Below are 15,858 nucleotides of genomic sequence, written 5' to 3'. Positions count from 1 at the left end.
TCTCTGCACCTGAGGAGTTTATAATCCATTAGGGCATCTTAAATTTAACATGTCCGAGAAAGTAAAGCTATCTATGGTCATGTGAAAAAATGCTCTAAATCACTATTGATTAGAGAAATGCAAATTAAAACAACTCTGAGGTACCACCTCACACCTATCAGAGCGGCTAATATGACAAATAAGGAAAATATTGGATGTTGGAGGGGATGTGGGAAAACTGGGAAACTAATGCATCATTGGTAGAGTTGTGAACTGATCCAACCGTTCTGGAGAACAATTTGGAACTATGCCCAAAGGGCTATAAAACTGTACATATGCATATCCTTTGATCCAGCAATAGCACTGCTAGGCCTATATCCAAAAGACATCCAAAAAAGGGAAAAGGATCTATTTGTACAAAAATATTTATAGCAGCTCTTTTTGTGATGTCTGGGAATTGGAGGTCAAAGGGATGCCTATCAACTGGGCAATGGCTAAACAAGCTGTGGCATATGATTGTAATGGAATATTATTGTGCTGTAAGGAATGACAAGCAGAATGATTTCAGAAAAACCTGTAAAGACTTAATATGAACTGGTGCATAGTGAAGTAAACAGAACCGGGAGAACATTGTACACAGGAACAGCAGTTGTTTGATGAAGAACTGTGAATGACACAGCCATTGATCCAAGACAATCCCAAAGGGCTAATGATGAAGCATATTATCTGACTCTAGAGAAAGAACTGACATTGACTGAATATAGACTGAAGCTTGCTATTTTTCACTTTCTTTCGAGTCTTCCTGTACAAAGCCACTAATATGGAACTTTTACATAATTGCACATGTAAGAAAAAAAAAATAAAAAAATAAATTCAGCATGTCCAAAACCAAACTCATTGTCTTTTGCCCAAAAGCTTCCAACCTTCCTAACTTCCCTAGGCACCCTCCATCATCTAGGCTCAAAACTTGGTGTTATCCTTAACTCTTCACTCTCTCTCACCCACCATATCCAATCTGTTGCTAAGTTCTATCAACTCTACCTTTCCATATTGGTCCTGTATGTCCCCCACTTTCCTCTAAAACAGGCAACACCATAATGATGACTGTCATCACGAGAAGGCTGACTTATTACAATAGCTAGGAGGTTGGTCTCCCTGCCTCATCTTTCCCCACTCCAGTCCATCCTCCACTCAGCTGTCACACTGACGTTCCTAAAGTGCAGACCTGTCCATGGTACACCTGCCTACCTATTCAATAATTTCCAGTGGCTTCCTATTACCTCCAAGATCACATATAAAATCCTTCATAACCTGGCCCCTTCCTACCTTTCCAATCTTCCTTACTCCCCTCCACTTACAGTCTGGTGACACTGGCCTCCTAGTAGTTTCTTAAACAAAGATGCTGTGGCACAGTGGATAGAGTGCTGGGCCTGCAGTCAGGAAGCCTTGAATATTTCTTAGTTGTGTGAACTTGGGCAAGTCACGTAATCCTGTTTGCCTCACTTTCCTCATCTGTAAATGAGCTGGAGAAGGAAATAGCAAACTACTCCAGTATCTTTGTCAAGAAAGCCCCAAATGGGGTCACAAAGAGTCCAATGACTGATCAACAAAGCGGGAGAGGGAATAAGAAGGGAAGACAGAACATTTATTCGGGACAATTTTCTCTCACCTGTTAGTTAAGGCAGCACAATACATGACTAAATCCTTCCTAGAGTGTTCTGGAAAAGTTTTGTCTGCAACTTTTGACTTCTTCCACATGCAGACTCCAGCTAGGAATGTGCTTGTCTCTTTAAGTTATTCATATAATGCCATTTACCCACCAGTTTGAAACACAATTTCGACACACTCTCACTGCTCTAAATAACCTAAGTCAGTTGGGTCCGATGGAAAAAGCCCTGGCTCAGAAGTTAAGGTTTCTGAGTTGAGTCTCTTCTCTAATGGTTGCTACCTGTGTGACCTTTGGGAAAGTCCCTTAATTATGCTCCCTGTACCAAAGAACTAATGTCAGTGTGATTCAAAAGTCAAAACTAAAATGGGCTTATGAAAAAGCATGGTACCAAGACACTTTAAGGGAAATCTAATCTATCAACAGACATAAAGAAAAAAATGTTCTAAACCACTAATAATTAAGGAAATGTAAACTAAAGCAACTCTGAGATTACTTTACAAAACCATCAGATTGGTAAAGTTGACCAAAAAACTGACAAATGTGGGAGGACCTGTGGGAAAATAGGCATTAACATGCACTACTGGTAAACCCGTAAATTGGTCCAGCCGTTTTGGAAAAGCAAGTTACTAAACTGTGCATATCCTTGACCCAATTATAGCACTAAAAAGAATAACCCAGGGATCAAAGAGGAAAAGGAATCCATATGTACAGAAATATTTATAGCAGATCTTTTTGGAGTAGCAAATAACTGGAAACTAAAAGCATGCTGATTAATTAGGAAGAGGTTGAAGAAATTATGGTATGTAATTGTAATGGAATACTATTGTTCCTGTAAAAAAATGATGAAAGGGATGGCTTCAGAAAAACCTGGGAAGACTTAAATGAACTGATGAACCAGAAGAACAATTTATATGATAATAATCACATTTCAAAGACAAACAACTTTAAAAGACGTAAGAACTTTGATCAATGAAACAACTAACCATTATTCCAGAACAATGATGATAGAATGGTAATGGAATCCTGAAGTGGAATATCTTTTTTTAAAAATGACTAATGTGGTAAATTGCTTTGAGTATGCATATTTGTTATACATTTTTGTTAAATTAAATAATATAAATCTGAGCAGTACAATGGCCAACTAGGATTCCAGGTGAAACATGCTACATATAACTGAGAGGAGAAAATGAAAATCCCAAGAGAATTATTAGCCAATTTATTGATTAGGCTAGCAAATAATCAATACGTTGGGTCAGTGGTTTCTCTGGTGTAACCAAAGACCGCACATGGAGGTCGTTGAATATTTGGAAAAACCTTTGGAAAAATGGAGTGTCCTGGGGGTGAAAATCAACTGATTGTTTAACAATTAATGAGAGGTGGGCAAAAAGTCTTCAGCTCCTCTCGGAAGAAGTGGTTTGATGAGACTCAGCTGCCTCCTGCAATCTGGACAAAGGGATCCATCTCCACCCAGATCACTTAAGTGGTAGAACCAATGGGCCAGAATTCATCTAGATTAGATTCTGTTTACCCTTTAATCAGAAATAAACTCTTCCAGTTGGGTGGGGTTCCACCCAGGATTAAGAAGAATGTCTCAATCGGTCAGCCTGGTCCTCCACAAGGACTGGGCTTTGGATGAAAAAGTAAAAAGAGAAAAAAAAATTCTATTAACTTACTAATAATTGTTATTAATAATCAAAAAGAAGATCTTTGGGTCCCATATATAAAGTTTGCTATTAATATTTTCTCAGAGCTTCTGGCAGAGGACTCCTAATGAGACATTTTTTGGGCCACTGTTAATGTAGTATTTTGTTTTGTTTAACTATGTACATTACAAGCATTTTTTTTCTTTTTTTTTCCAAAGGGAGAGGGAGAAAACAGAATTTGAAGCGAAATAAATATCTGAATGCAAAAGCTCAGTGTTTATTCCATGATTCAATACCCAACTAATATTTGGCAACTACATACCAGTTTCAAAGTTTTCAAAGAAAAGAACAGTGATCAGTTTATACCAACTTTGTTGTGATATTTTAAGCAGTGCTGAGGTGTTGCAAAGAATCCCTGAAATATTCTTATTTAAGAATCTGGTTTAGGGGGCAGCTAGGTGGTGCAATGGATAGAACACCCTCACTGGAGTCAGGAGGACCTGAATTCAAATCCAGCCTCACATACTTGACACTTACTAGCTCTGTGATCCTAGGCAAGCTGCTTAAGTCCTGACTGCCTCGCCAAAAACAAACAAACAAAACAAAAATAATCTAGTTTAACATTTCATCTCTTTTTATCAGCCTTACCTACGCAATATAAAGTTGCAATACAGTGCCCTTTTGTTTAAGTAACTATCAAGGGGTTTTCCTCAGACTCATGCACCTCCCTAGTTTAACATACTATTTTTAAACTTTGGGTAAAATGATTTATTAGAATTGGTATTTTTTTTGGTTTTGATTGACCTGAAGAAACTGAAAATATTTGTAGATGAACCATGTATTAATAAAATTGTCTTTAGAGTATCAGTCACTTCAATTTTGAACACAAGAAAATGTTTATACTAGACACTGTTTTGAGATTTCATTTTTATAGTTTTTATAAATAAAATACAATGTAAAGAATGCTTGATTTGGAGTCTAAAAGAATGGTCAAATCTACCAATTCTACTTGGTGACTTTGGCCCAGTTTCCACATCAACAAAATGATAGCCTCTGGACTACAAAACCTCTAAGGACTCTTCTAGCAGATCTTCTCTCTTCTAGCAGATCTATGATCCTGTAATAGACCTTTGCTATTCAAAACCATTGAAATCTTTCACTAAAAAGGTACACATTTATTACTATTACAGGCGTCTGAGTATAGTACAGCCTATGGGCTAATTTCCGATCTGACCTTAAAAGGAAAAAAGATTTAATGCCACATGTAAAAGTTTGGTAAAATTACTATCACTACTTTCATTTTGGGGTTGATATGTCAGGGTACCTATCAGTCAAGCACCACACAACAATTCCAAGTCCACTATCCCCAAAAGTTCAGAAAATACAGTACTGAACATTTATTTCACTATCTATGAGCTCTTGAAATTCCTGTAAGGACAACGTGGTATGTAATTCCTTGAGCTTTCGTTGTTGACCAACCAACAACCTTAAGGTTCACTGAATTAGAATTATGGGGTCTGTTTTGGGGGTTAGGAGATTTGGGGTTGGGGAGCCTCACCATGAATTACAGGACAAGCCTTTTAATGCAAAGCCTGTAACATTAAGGGAAATGCTCGATGGTCAGGTTTGGGGCTAACAAAGTTGAAGTGTTGTGACACAGCACTTTGAGATTAAGATGTGAGCTCAGGGTATAAGGCCAGAGATCGGGGGAAACTCTTCAGTGTTTTGTGTGTGCATGTAAGACACAAGGAGCAACTCAGTTGCAGATCAGACTAAGGACCAAATCAGGAAACAGCAAGAATATTAAAAACAAATTTTATTTTTTCACAAGAACAATTTTACTGCCAAAATGAGTCCATTATATTAAATGAGTACTGTCATTTTCATTAAGAAAATTCTATTCCTTGGAAGAGCTATCCGCAGGTGATGTCAGAGTAAGTATCAATCAACACCTTATCTGGAAGCAAACCAGAAGTCACGGGTTTCCTCTTTCTAGTTGTTGTATTCTTGGAGAGCCTGAGCCATGAAGAGTTTGCCCAAGTTCTGTGCAGTGAACTCTTTGATGTTTTGGCAGTAAGTGTTAATTTGGCCTATCAATGAAGGAAATAAAAATGCCATGAGCTATATGAAGTGAAGGAAATAAACACCTACTACAATAAGAAAATTACAATGAAAGAACCATTTTCATCAATTATGATGCTTATAACAAAATATTCTATTTTTTTAATGGTACAAAAGAAGAATATCAGTCACAGAATTTGAGAGTTGGAAAGGACCTTGGCAACCAGCTAGTTCAAATAATACAATAAAAGAATCCCCAAGATCACACATTCAACTATCTAAGCTTCTGCTTGAAAACCCCCAAGAAGAAAGTTCATGACATATCTAAAAGTAGATCATTCTACTTTTTTACAACTCTAATTGTTGTTCCTGACATCAAGGCTAAATATAAGACTTCTTTTAAAAACAAATTCAATTTTTAGTCAAAATACTTCTACTATATAGTGTTACCAAAGGAAAGAGAAAATACTGCTAAGAAAGTTGTTAACAACGAGTAAACTTTAATATCATCAATCAAAGTTTGCTGACTATTCAGGAATATAGTTGGGACCATTCTAAGCCTAATGGACAAATGGCACTTGTCCATTTTGGTCCAAGAATTGACTTACTAAGACTTCACATAAATATAATGACCACATGACAAAAATTCCAGTCTTTCTTAAGTATATAATCCCACAGCTTATTTTTATTTCTAGAATTCACTAGAAACACTATTTGTATCTAAACCACATGGTAATCAATTTATAAGACTTATACTCAATTTGTGAGCTATTATATACAAGATTATTTTATGACTTTTGCATCTTTTACACACTACGAAATACAGTGCTATGTCATTTGAATGGAAATTCTGAAAGTACTTTCTGTGGGTATTATGAATTTCCCACAGACAAAAGACATACAGACTCAAACCACATGCTAATCACATTTTTATGAATTCATTATAATAAAGTAAAAATCGTGATTTATTTTACATTAATAATATTAATAGATCAAGATTATATCCCATTATTTAAAGGTTGAAAGAGTTTAGGCAAACCAGTCAAGAATTATATTCTTTAGCCCAAATTTAAGTCCACATTAAGAGAATGGTACTTATTGCCACACGCTTAAAAGGAAAAAGAGTATAAACATGTTTCTTATTAGAGTATAATTGTTTTCTTGCTAAATTTGAAAGAGGCCTCACATAAAACCACGAAATTGTAAAGAATCTAAAAATGCAATGATGCCTTATTTAAAATGTTTAAGTTTAGATGTATTCTGAGAAAGCATTATTGAAAGGATTGATATGTACAGCTGAAATAAAACCATTTCACCTTAAAAGAATTCTGGGACTCCAGAGAAAGGAATAAATTTGATTTATTATTATTATTTTTATTTTTAAAAAGACCCATTAAACTATTATTTATCCAGAGTTAAAGCATTAGTACACTGGAAGGTAATTCATCACCACATATCCTTAATTATTTTTCATTTCTCCTCAACCAATTTATGTTTTTTTTTTCCTTTCTCCATTTTCCTTTTCTTATATTTTCTATCAGTGGAAGTGAGGAACTGCAAAATGGTTAACACCAGGAAAGAGAAAATACCTGCAATAAGGAGTGAATCCATCCTAGCAGGTGGCTGAGGAGGTTTGAAGAGTTTAGACATGTCCTCTTCAGGGAGGGGAGGTTCTCCTCTGCTCTGGCGCTGGAGATTCTCCTGCTGACGGCGCTGCTGATACTGGAAGTGAGAGGAAAACCATGTTTGCATTATCAGTCAAATTAGCCACTAGCTTGAGAAAAATTAGTCTCCATGATTTATGCAACTGGCAATGATTCTGGAAAGCTCTGGATGGCTCCCCCCCCCCCACTAACCTACCACATTCCCTCCCCCACTTTCTTAATCATTTTAAGGCTTTCAATTCTAATCCTAGTTCTATACTGACTACATGACCCTGGTAAAATTGTAAAAACATGAAAAAAAATACCCCTTCACCTGACAGGTGCTCCTGAACAGCTGAAAAGTATTTCAAAGAATTTTGTCAGTATAAAGTACAGCATAAAAACTAAATCATTTTAATAGAAAATGACAGTAATAGCATTAGGTCAAAAGGACATATATTTGTGTTAGACTACATGATCTCTAAGACTGTTCTGGTCATAAAGAGGCTGAGTTATGACTAGTTGGAAAAAGCAGAAAAATTTATGCCCAAAATGAAAAATGGAGGAAAAAAACCTCAATTACCATATTATGTAGTCATTTTTGTATAAAATATAATCAGACTTTTTTTAAAAGAGGCAAGAGGTTTGATATTGAAATGGGGCAAATACACTACCTATTTAAAAAGGGAAAAAAATGTCTGACAACTTCAGTACTTAAGAACTACCTGATAAGTTATGATTATTCCCAAAGACCCAAAGAAAGTGGATAGAAAACCATTTATCCTGGGTGAACTTAGATTTGCCTGAACCAGGTAACTAGACCTCTTGAAGTTTTTTGAATATATTGTTGTCTATGATTTTATGATGAACCAAGAAGAATATGCAAGAATAGCCTAATCACAAGCCAGAAAACAACTTCTGAAAGACTGAAGATTACTTAAAACAATCAAGGAAAGAAATTTTGACAATCTTTTAAATATCAGCTTATTGTCAATTCACAAAATCTGGAGCCATTTCAACAATCTTTGATATTGCTTGAGGAATAAAACCATCCACTGAAGCATACAGATGATCTGTGTTCTCAAAAACTCTAAGCTCTGGAAGCATCTACCAAATTGGCCACTAAGCCTAGAGAAAGGGTCCAGTGATAGATACTGTAAGCCGTTTCAAGAAACAGCCTAAATTCAGACTCACTTGTTAATGAGGGTCCTAGCAGGGTAATCCATTTTTAACACAACAATTCATAAAGACTATTTACTAAAGCACGGAAGCATTGTAACCTCAATATGTGGAAGAAATATACCAATAAAATCGCAAATTCTTGAAGAAAAAATGGATAGCCACTAATGACTAAAATCAGGTAGTACTCTGACATTTATCAAAAACAAGAGGATCAATTCCCTCAAGCACAGGCTGACAAAGTTACATTACATTACAGAAAGGAAAAGCAAGAGGTCAGAAGGCTTGGATGCTCCTGGTAAACGTGGTTTAAAATCAAGCACCAAATGTTGAACACACAGATCATTTATGAAAACTATATTCAAGGCTGACTTACAGAACTAGTAAGAAGATATAGAAAATATATTAATAAACTCTTGGAACTTGAGAATTTGGACACATTTATTAATCATTTCACTGCCTTCTTGACACTTCAAAAGGATCTCCAGGAGAAAGGAAGTTCAAATTCACCTTCTTTTCTCCTACTTTGTTGGAAGTTCTGGTAAAATGATTAAATTTACCTTTCAGTGAATATACGGGAACAATTTAAATTAAGTACAGATTCAACAATATTTTGGTTAAGCACTATACCAACAAAGATGTCCACATAAAAAAAAATTTCAGTTTTATAACTGTTCATAAAAAAGTATTGCAGATAGACCCCCAATTTATACACTGCCCACCTAGAAATATAGGCCTTCCCTTCCAGTGTTATTACTAGAGATTTTCCCCTTCCTCTCATTTTCCTTGTGACCAATTCTGCTCCCCTATTGGCCTCCTCCAAAATGTACCTTAAACCAGGGCCAATCTAGAGTAGAATGGCCAGGAGGTAAGGGAAGAAAGTAACCCTCCTATACCTCCTGCTACCTTAACATTGCCACCACTACTGTTTATTCTCCTACCTCAATTACTTATTCCATTCTCCCTTTACATAAGATCTTCATTGATATATTTTGCTTCTATGTGGCCTACATTTCCCCATATCTCTCCCTCTGCCCACCCAAAGACTCATCCCTTATAACAAAGAATATTTTTAGAGAAAAAAATGGGCAAAAATCAATTAATGCATTCCTCCAAAATCCAACACTATATATAGTGTCTCACACCTGAGAAACTCCCATCACTATAAAGGAGTATGTGTTGGGGGGTGGAAGTGTGTCTCTAAGGGAGAAGAGAATTTTATATCTCTTCTTTAGGACCAAGCTTGCTCTTTATAATTTTGTACTATTCAGTTTCAATTGATTGTGGTGGTTCAAGTCATTGAGTATACTGTTTTCCCGAGTCTTCTTACTTCACTTTGCATCAGTTCACGTAAATCTATCTACGTATTCTACATTCTATGTATTTATTATGTCCATTGTTTCCTAAGGCACATTAATATTTACTTTATTTATGTACCACAATTTATTTAGCCAGTCCCCATTCAATAGACATCTATCTACTTTGTTTCCAAAGTAGATTGCGCAAACATACGCATGTGTTTTGGTGGATGGCCTTCTTGGGTTATAGGCCTAGAAGTAGGCTCTCTGGATCAAAGGGTCAAAGGGTATAGTCTCATTCTTCATAATACCAATCCCACAACTTCCACAAGTCTAGTCCTAGTCTTCATCCTAAAAACTTCTGAATCTAACCTCAATGACTATGAAGTCTAGGAAAGCCTGAGAATGTTCTCTGAAATACAGATGGGGGACAGGACACCTTTAGAAGACCTCAAAAGTACTGTGTACATAACTTATTCTGCATAAGCCAAGAAGTGAGATATTACAATGGTCAGCTGCAACAAGAGATAGAGGAAGCAATAGAAATGGCCCAATTTTTAGGGCCTAGAAATATTTATGTCAGGCACCTTGGTGTGACCAGTACTCCCTCTGTTATAATCCCTATTCCTTACCTTAAGATAAGGAGCCCCACCCTCAGTTAGAGACATACTGTATTTGAGGCATATTATGGACATGTATGGCCTGGACTGAGAATGTAACCATCATTTCTAAAAATGTTTAAATAGGGGGAAATACATCTGGAATTAGTAAAACCTGATTTATCAAAAAATAAAATGAGAAAAAACTACCTTAATATGGAGGGAGTGGGGATGAGTGGAATTGCTTAAAAAAATGCAAATATAACTCAGTTTAAAATACTTTGTGAAGGTCTAGTAGTCAAAGATACACTATCTTTCAAAGACACAAGCTGACGTGAATCATCTTATCTAGGAATCAAATGCTTAGAACATTTTACAGCAATGTAGTACAAAACAATTTTCCAGTAAATGTAAAAAGTATGTGTGGCCTTCAGGTGATACTGCTAAAGTAAAAGTTAAATATCCTTTCTATGTATATGTGTATAAGAAAATATTCAGGTAATTTTCTCCCTCCCTCTTTGCAGTATATCTTCCACTTCACAGTGGTTGGCTTATTATTTCCTAACAAAATTGCTTGTTCTTAAACACAATTGCTCATTTTTTTAAATGAAGTAAAGACTTGCTAACTATGCTGCTATGAGCCACTACTAAAACAATTATAGTTAGTAATGAAATGAGGTGTGAAACTCTGGGAACTCTTTTCCAAGTAAATGCATCCCTGTTATTTGCATAACCTTGGCAGTGAAATCTCAGCCAAGTAAGCCAGTTGATGTTACCATCTCTTTTAAAGGGAACAATCACTATTAACAACTGATTAAAAATATAACATTAAAGAAAATGCCCATACACAAGCAAGCCTTATAAACTTTTAATAGCCATCAGTTCACATTCAATGCTTCCCCAAAGAAAATGTAAGTTTTAATGAATGCAACATCATGAAATAGAATATTCCAAAAATACTTGTTAGTCTTTGTTAAATCTCTCCACAATATCTACCTGATGTTTCTGTTGCTGCTGCTTACTGGTGTTTCTCATATAGGTGTTATATTTAACAATATCTTGACTCATTTCATCCACTCTGTCCATCAACAATTGCAGACTCTTCCCCAGATGATTACTAGAATGCAAAACAAAACATATTTATGGCATCATTATAATTTTGCAAGGAGTAAAAGACAAGAGATGGTGAAATTCTATTGGTGATGCTAACATTTCCCTCTACTGGGGTTCAAAATCAATTAGTTCTCTGGATGTTGACAGTAAATTTCATAATTATGAAAGCCTTACACAGAAAGAATTGCTATGCCATGTAAATCTTACTTAGGATCCAAAAATGTACTTATATGAAACATGAAAGAGTTTACTTCAGTGGAAATGCTTTTAAATATTAAGGATATTCTTTCCCTTAAGGTCCCTCCTTTTTTTCTGCCCAAATCCTCCCCCAATTCTTTGCCATACATCTCCATCTCCAAGCAGAAGTAAAGAAAATGGGAGGGATACAAGAGCTGTTGCGGAAAAAAAGAAATAGCAAGACTTTGCAACTGGTGAATGAATACGAAAGGATAAAGATGACACCGTTGTGAATCAATCTCTCTCTCACACCCACACACACTCTAATTCAATGACTGATCAAATTAACCAAAACAATCCCTATAATTAAGGAGTTGACATTTTAATGGGGAGACAACATGTACACACATAAATATACATGTAAGAAATATAAAGAAAATAAATGCAAATGAATACAAGGTAGTTAGAGACAAAAAACACTTTCGGGATTTTTTGTTTGTCTGTTTTTGGTGAGAAGGTGGGGATGGGAGATTCTGTGAGGCACAAGTCAAAGGCGGTACATTCCAAGGATAGGGCATGGCCAGTACAGAGGCAATGAAAAGAAAGATGGAGTGTCATGTGTGGAGAACAGAGAGAAGGCCATTATGAATGGATCTCTGAGTGTACAGAGCAGGGAGTAATATGTAACGATGATGGAAAAGACAGTTTGGGGACAGGAAGTAAAGGGCTGTAAAAACTAAAAAAATCAATTTATATTTTATCCTAGAGGCAAAAGAGAGCCATTGGAGTTTAATAGGTAGGAAAGAGGCATAAAGAAATATACACTTAAGGAAAAGCACTTTGACAACTTTGTGGATGATGAACTCAAAAGCAGAGACGGGAGGCAAGAAGGCTAATTAGGAGGTCGTTATAATAGTCTAGTCAAGAGGTGAAGAGAGCCTGAACTAAGGCAGCAGTTCTTTAAATAGAGAGATCAGATGTGAAAAATACTGAGGGAGTAAAAAATGCAATATTAATGGAGAGTAAGAAGTCACAGATAACACCAAGGTCATAAACTGGGGAAATGCTAAAAGAATTCTGGTGCATTCAACAGAAACACATTAGTTTGAAAGCAGGGTAAGCTTGGAGGAGAAGGATAATGAATTTTATTAGGGACACCAGTTTGAAATATCCAACAGGCAGTTAAGAATATGAGAATGAAGTTCAGACAAGGAACTGGGACTGGATATAGAGATCTGTGAGTCATCTGCATATAGATGATAAATTTACTAGTTAGAAGCTGATGAGATCACTAAACAAGATAATATGGTGCAGCAGATCTCAAAGAGTAGCCTAGGGACTATGATTGGTTCCTGAGAATCTCTCGGGAGGTCTTTGAGGTCAAAACCTTTTTATAATAATACTAAAACATTTTAATTTTTAATATAGTAAACACATCTATATTTAGATATAACTGACAAATATAAGATCTTTTAAGTAGGGTCCTCAATTTTTAAGAGTGCAAAGGGTTCTAAAACTAGAAAGTCTGATGAAGTCCTCAATTAAGGTGTGGAGGCTTGAGGATAAAAGAAAAGGTCTGGAATAGCTTCCAAAGGAAGTGAGTTAGGGAAACAATTAGAGAGAAATAACATGATTGACTTGCTGTAGTGAGGCCTTCCCTAGTTGAAGCTGGATAATCTGAATGCATAACATACACAGCTAGCACAGTTGGGTAACTTTCTCTAACTCTGTTCAACAGCATGTGAGGAGGTAAAAGGTAGAAGTGATTCACATCTGATGTTTGACAGGGGAATAAGTGCTGGTAAGAAGAGTAATGGATTCCAAAGTAGGGGGCATTTCTGAGAGGATGTGGATGGGCTGAGATTGGTACTGCTGAAGGGAGTATACTCATTGGTAAGACACTAGATCAGAGGTTATTAATTACTCAGCGCTCCCCTAGAAATCTACTTTCTATAAAACAATGGGGTTTTTTAAAATTTGCATCATTTCAATATATATATATATATTTGATGCTTTTTAAATTTAAATGTAAATTTGTGATTTTTTGAGGATGCAATATTGTACCATGTAACCATATATCATATTGTAAACAAGTTATTACACACACATATTCCTACTGATGCATGCTTGATACGCTTACTTGCCAATACTCGCTTATTAAGACCCGTCAGCAGATTTGACTATTGATTGGTTATAACTTGCATTTTGTGAGTTTATTTTGAAAATAACATAATCACTACAACTTTAACTCTGTTACACGACAGATGAAACAAGTGTGAATGGTTTTCCAAATTTTCTTATCTTCTCTTCTTTCCTTATGCTTCCACCACCCCCTTATTTTTATTCAACACCCTCTAATTACACCCAAGGCTACTTACAGCCCCCCTAGTTTGTTCCAGTGGTGCCCCACCCCCCCCACAAGAGAAGTATCACCCACTTTGGAAACCTATGTACTAGACAAACTAGATAGAATTTTTTAGTGACTTAGGATCATTATTGTGAATACCACCCTTACATACAATACAACAATACACGTATCTGTCTAGAACCAAAAACACCTTTTAAAGTCTATGTGTTTAAGCTGTTTGTACTGGTTTATTTCATAGTAGTTCTTGTGATCAGTTTTTATAATTTTACTGTCTTCTTTTTTTTTTTCATCATTCCATCTAAAATGCTGTCAACATAATGTGCCTATCTATAACAGCCTTCCTCTCTTAAGTTTCCCATTTCTAATCTTCTGCTGTAAGCTTAAAAACCTGATGACCACACTGGTTAAAACTCTACATAAAGAAAGAAAAACAAAACTCACATTTAAGGTGTCGCAAGGCTTACAAAGTCCTTTTCCCCTAAACCATCACAGGATGCAGTTTGTTAAAGTTAAGTAAGTAAGCACCCCCCCATTTTGCTTCAGGAATCTGATGCTCAAAAGTGAAGTAATTTGCCTATGGTCACATAGCTAGTTAACTGTCAGAACTAAATTTGAATCAAAATCCACTGTTTTCTACATGAGGTTCAGTCACGCACGGTGGCTGTTTAGGTCATTTCAGGTTACTTCCTCATTCTAGACTAAGCTCCAACAAATCGCACACTTCTTTGCATCATCTACAATGCAAGTACATGAAAGACACTCACTTAATGAATAATGATTATTTTTACTATGACTACTATTACGATTTTTACTATGCAGAAAGACCATTAGACTAACCACAAATAAGCAGATTAGGATTCTAGTTCTGACACCAACAATAAATAGACATGAGATGTCACTTATCAATCTGTTTCCCAATCTATAAAACCCACTGGATCAGAAGATCTACAACTCTAAATACCCACAGGCACACATAAGCTTTCAGCCTAATGAAACTTATTAGCAAGTTATGATGGTGGGTTGAAAGGGCTTTTTTTTTTCCTGTCCAGCCCAATCATTTTTATTTTGTCACCCCGTCATGTTGACTGTGACAATCAGAGACATAGCAAATTGTGTACTATTGATTATCACTGAATGAGAATGAACTCCTAAAGACTGGCAGGGAAAGTTAATGATACAAATATATGAAATTCTTATTTGACTCCACCAGCCTTATAGCTAGTCAACTGACAAAATACTTCAAGGATCTCTGGTTCAGAGTATAAACATCTCGGATACTTCTTTAGCTTAATTCAAAAATGCTTTCTAGAATGATTGGACTAACAAATAAAAACATCAATTGTATATTGGTATATCTTTCCACAGTTCCTCCAACACTTACTATTCCTATCTTTTGTCATCATTACTAAGAAAATCAAATTGATTCTAATCTGTATCACTGCCAACATTTTGTATATTGCCTAAGTTGTGTTTGTCTCTTAGTTAAATTCAGAAGTTAAGCTTTCCCCTTTAAATTAATTTTAAGTTTATAAGATCAGTTTTCCTGCTAACTGATGTTCTATTCTTGTATCAAGGAAATCTGTTATTCTCGAAGAATGCAGGTGACTGCCAGGGAGTCTGGTCAGTTATCTTTGTAACACTGGTTGTCCTTCAAGGAATTTCCAGCCAATCATAGTTTTCCCACCTATGCCTTCCAGCCTTTGGATGTTCCTCCTTTTGTCTATTTTTTATGATCATCTGCCTTCATGTGAAGTCCTTTTGCTTGCTGAGGAGCTAAAGACCCCCTTTATTGGTAAATGCTATCCTTGCCAATAAATCGAACATGCTCAGAACTTTGTGCCTTAGTTTACACTAATTTTGATCATAACAATACTAATTTATTGAGTGTGATATAAAGCCTGAAAATTGTCTGGTTTTGCACTAGTAAAGATTTAATTTGCAGTTCTTCTTTTAAGAATGGTTTGCTCACAGTTTTTGACTTCAAGTATATTGAGGGGTAGCTACTGGCCTCCTATTTCATTAGTTTCCTAAGTATTTTGTTAGGAAAACCTTCATAATGATTACACTCCTGAAAAGAGAGTAGGGGACTCAAGGTGCAAGATGACCATGTGTTTAGTATGTTACAGTAC

At 35.9% G+C, this 15,858-nt stretch overlaps 1 protein-coding gene across 1 annotated transcript in view; it reads right to left on the bottom strand.

Moving 5' to 3' along the window:
- Window positions 1–5,089: 5,089 nt before the first annotated feature.
- The window catches only part of EIF3H (eukaryotic translation initiation factor 3 subunit H), a 116,827-nt gene continuing 106,058 nt past the window's right edge, over window positions 5,090–15,858 (bottom strand). Inside the window, exons 6-8 of the mRNA XM_027853989.1 lie at window positions 11,068–11,188; window positions 6,942–7,074; window positions 5,090–5,381 (exon numbers count right to left, since the gene is read on the bottom strand). Coding sequence (XP_027709790.1) covers window positions 5,284–5,381; window positions 6,942–7,074; window positions 11,068–11,188 — 352 coding nt within the window. The 3' untranslated portion in view covers window positions 5,090–5,283. The remainder of the gene's footprint in view (window positions 5,382–6,941; window positions 7,075–11,067; window positions 11,189–15,858) is intronic.

The sequence above is a fragment of the Vombatus ursinus genome, unplaced genomic scaffold, assembly GCF_900497805.2.
Source record: "Vombatus ursinus unplaced genomic scaffold, bare-nosed wombat genome assembly UNPS02010284.1, whole genome shotgun sequence".
Lineage (NCBI taxonomy): Eukaryota > Metazoa > Chordata > Mammalia > Diprotodontia > Vombatidae > Vombatus > Vombatus ursinus.
The sequence above is the reverse complement of the archived record's forward strand: the minus strand, read 5'-3'. Positions and strand labels throughout refer to the sequence as shown.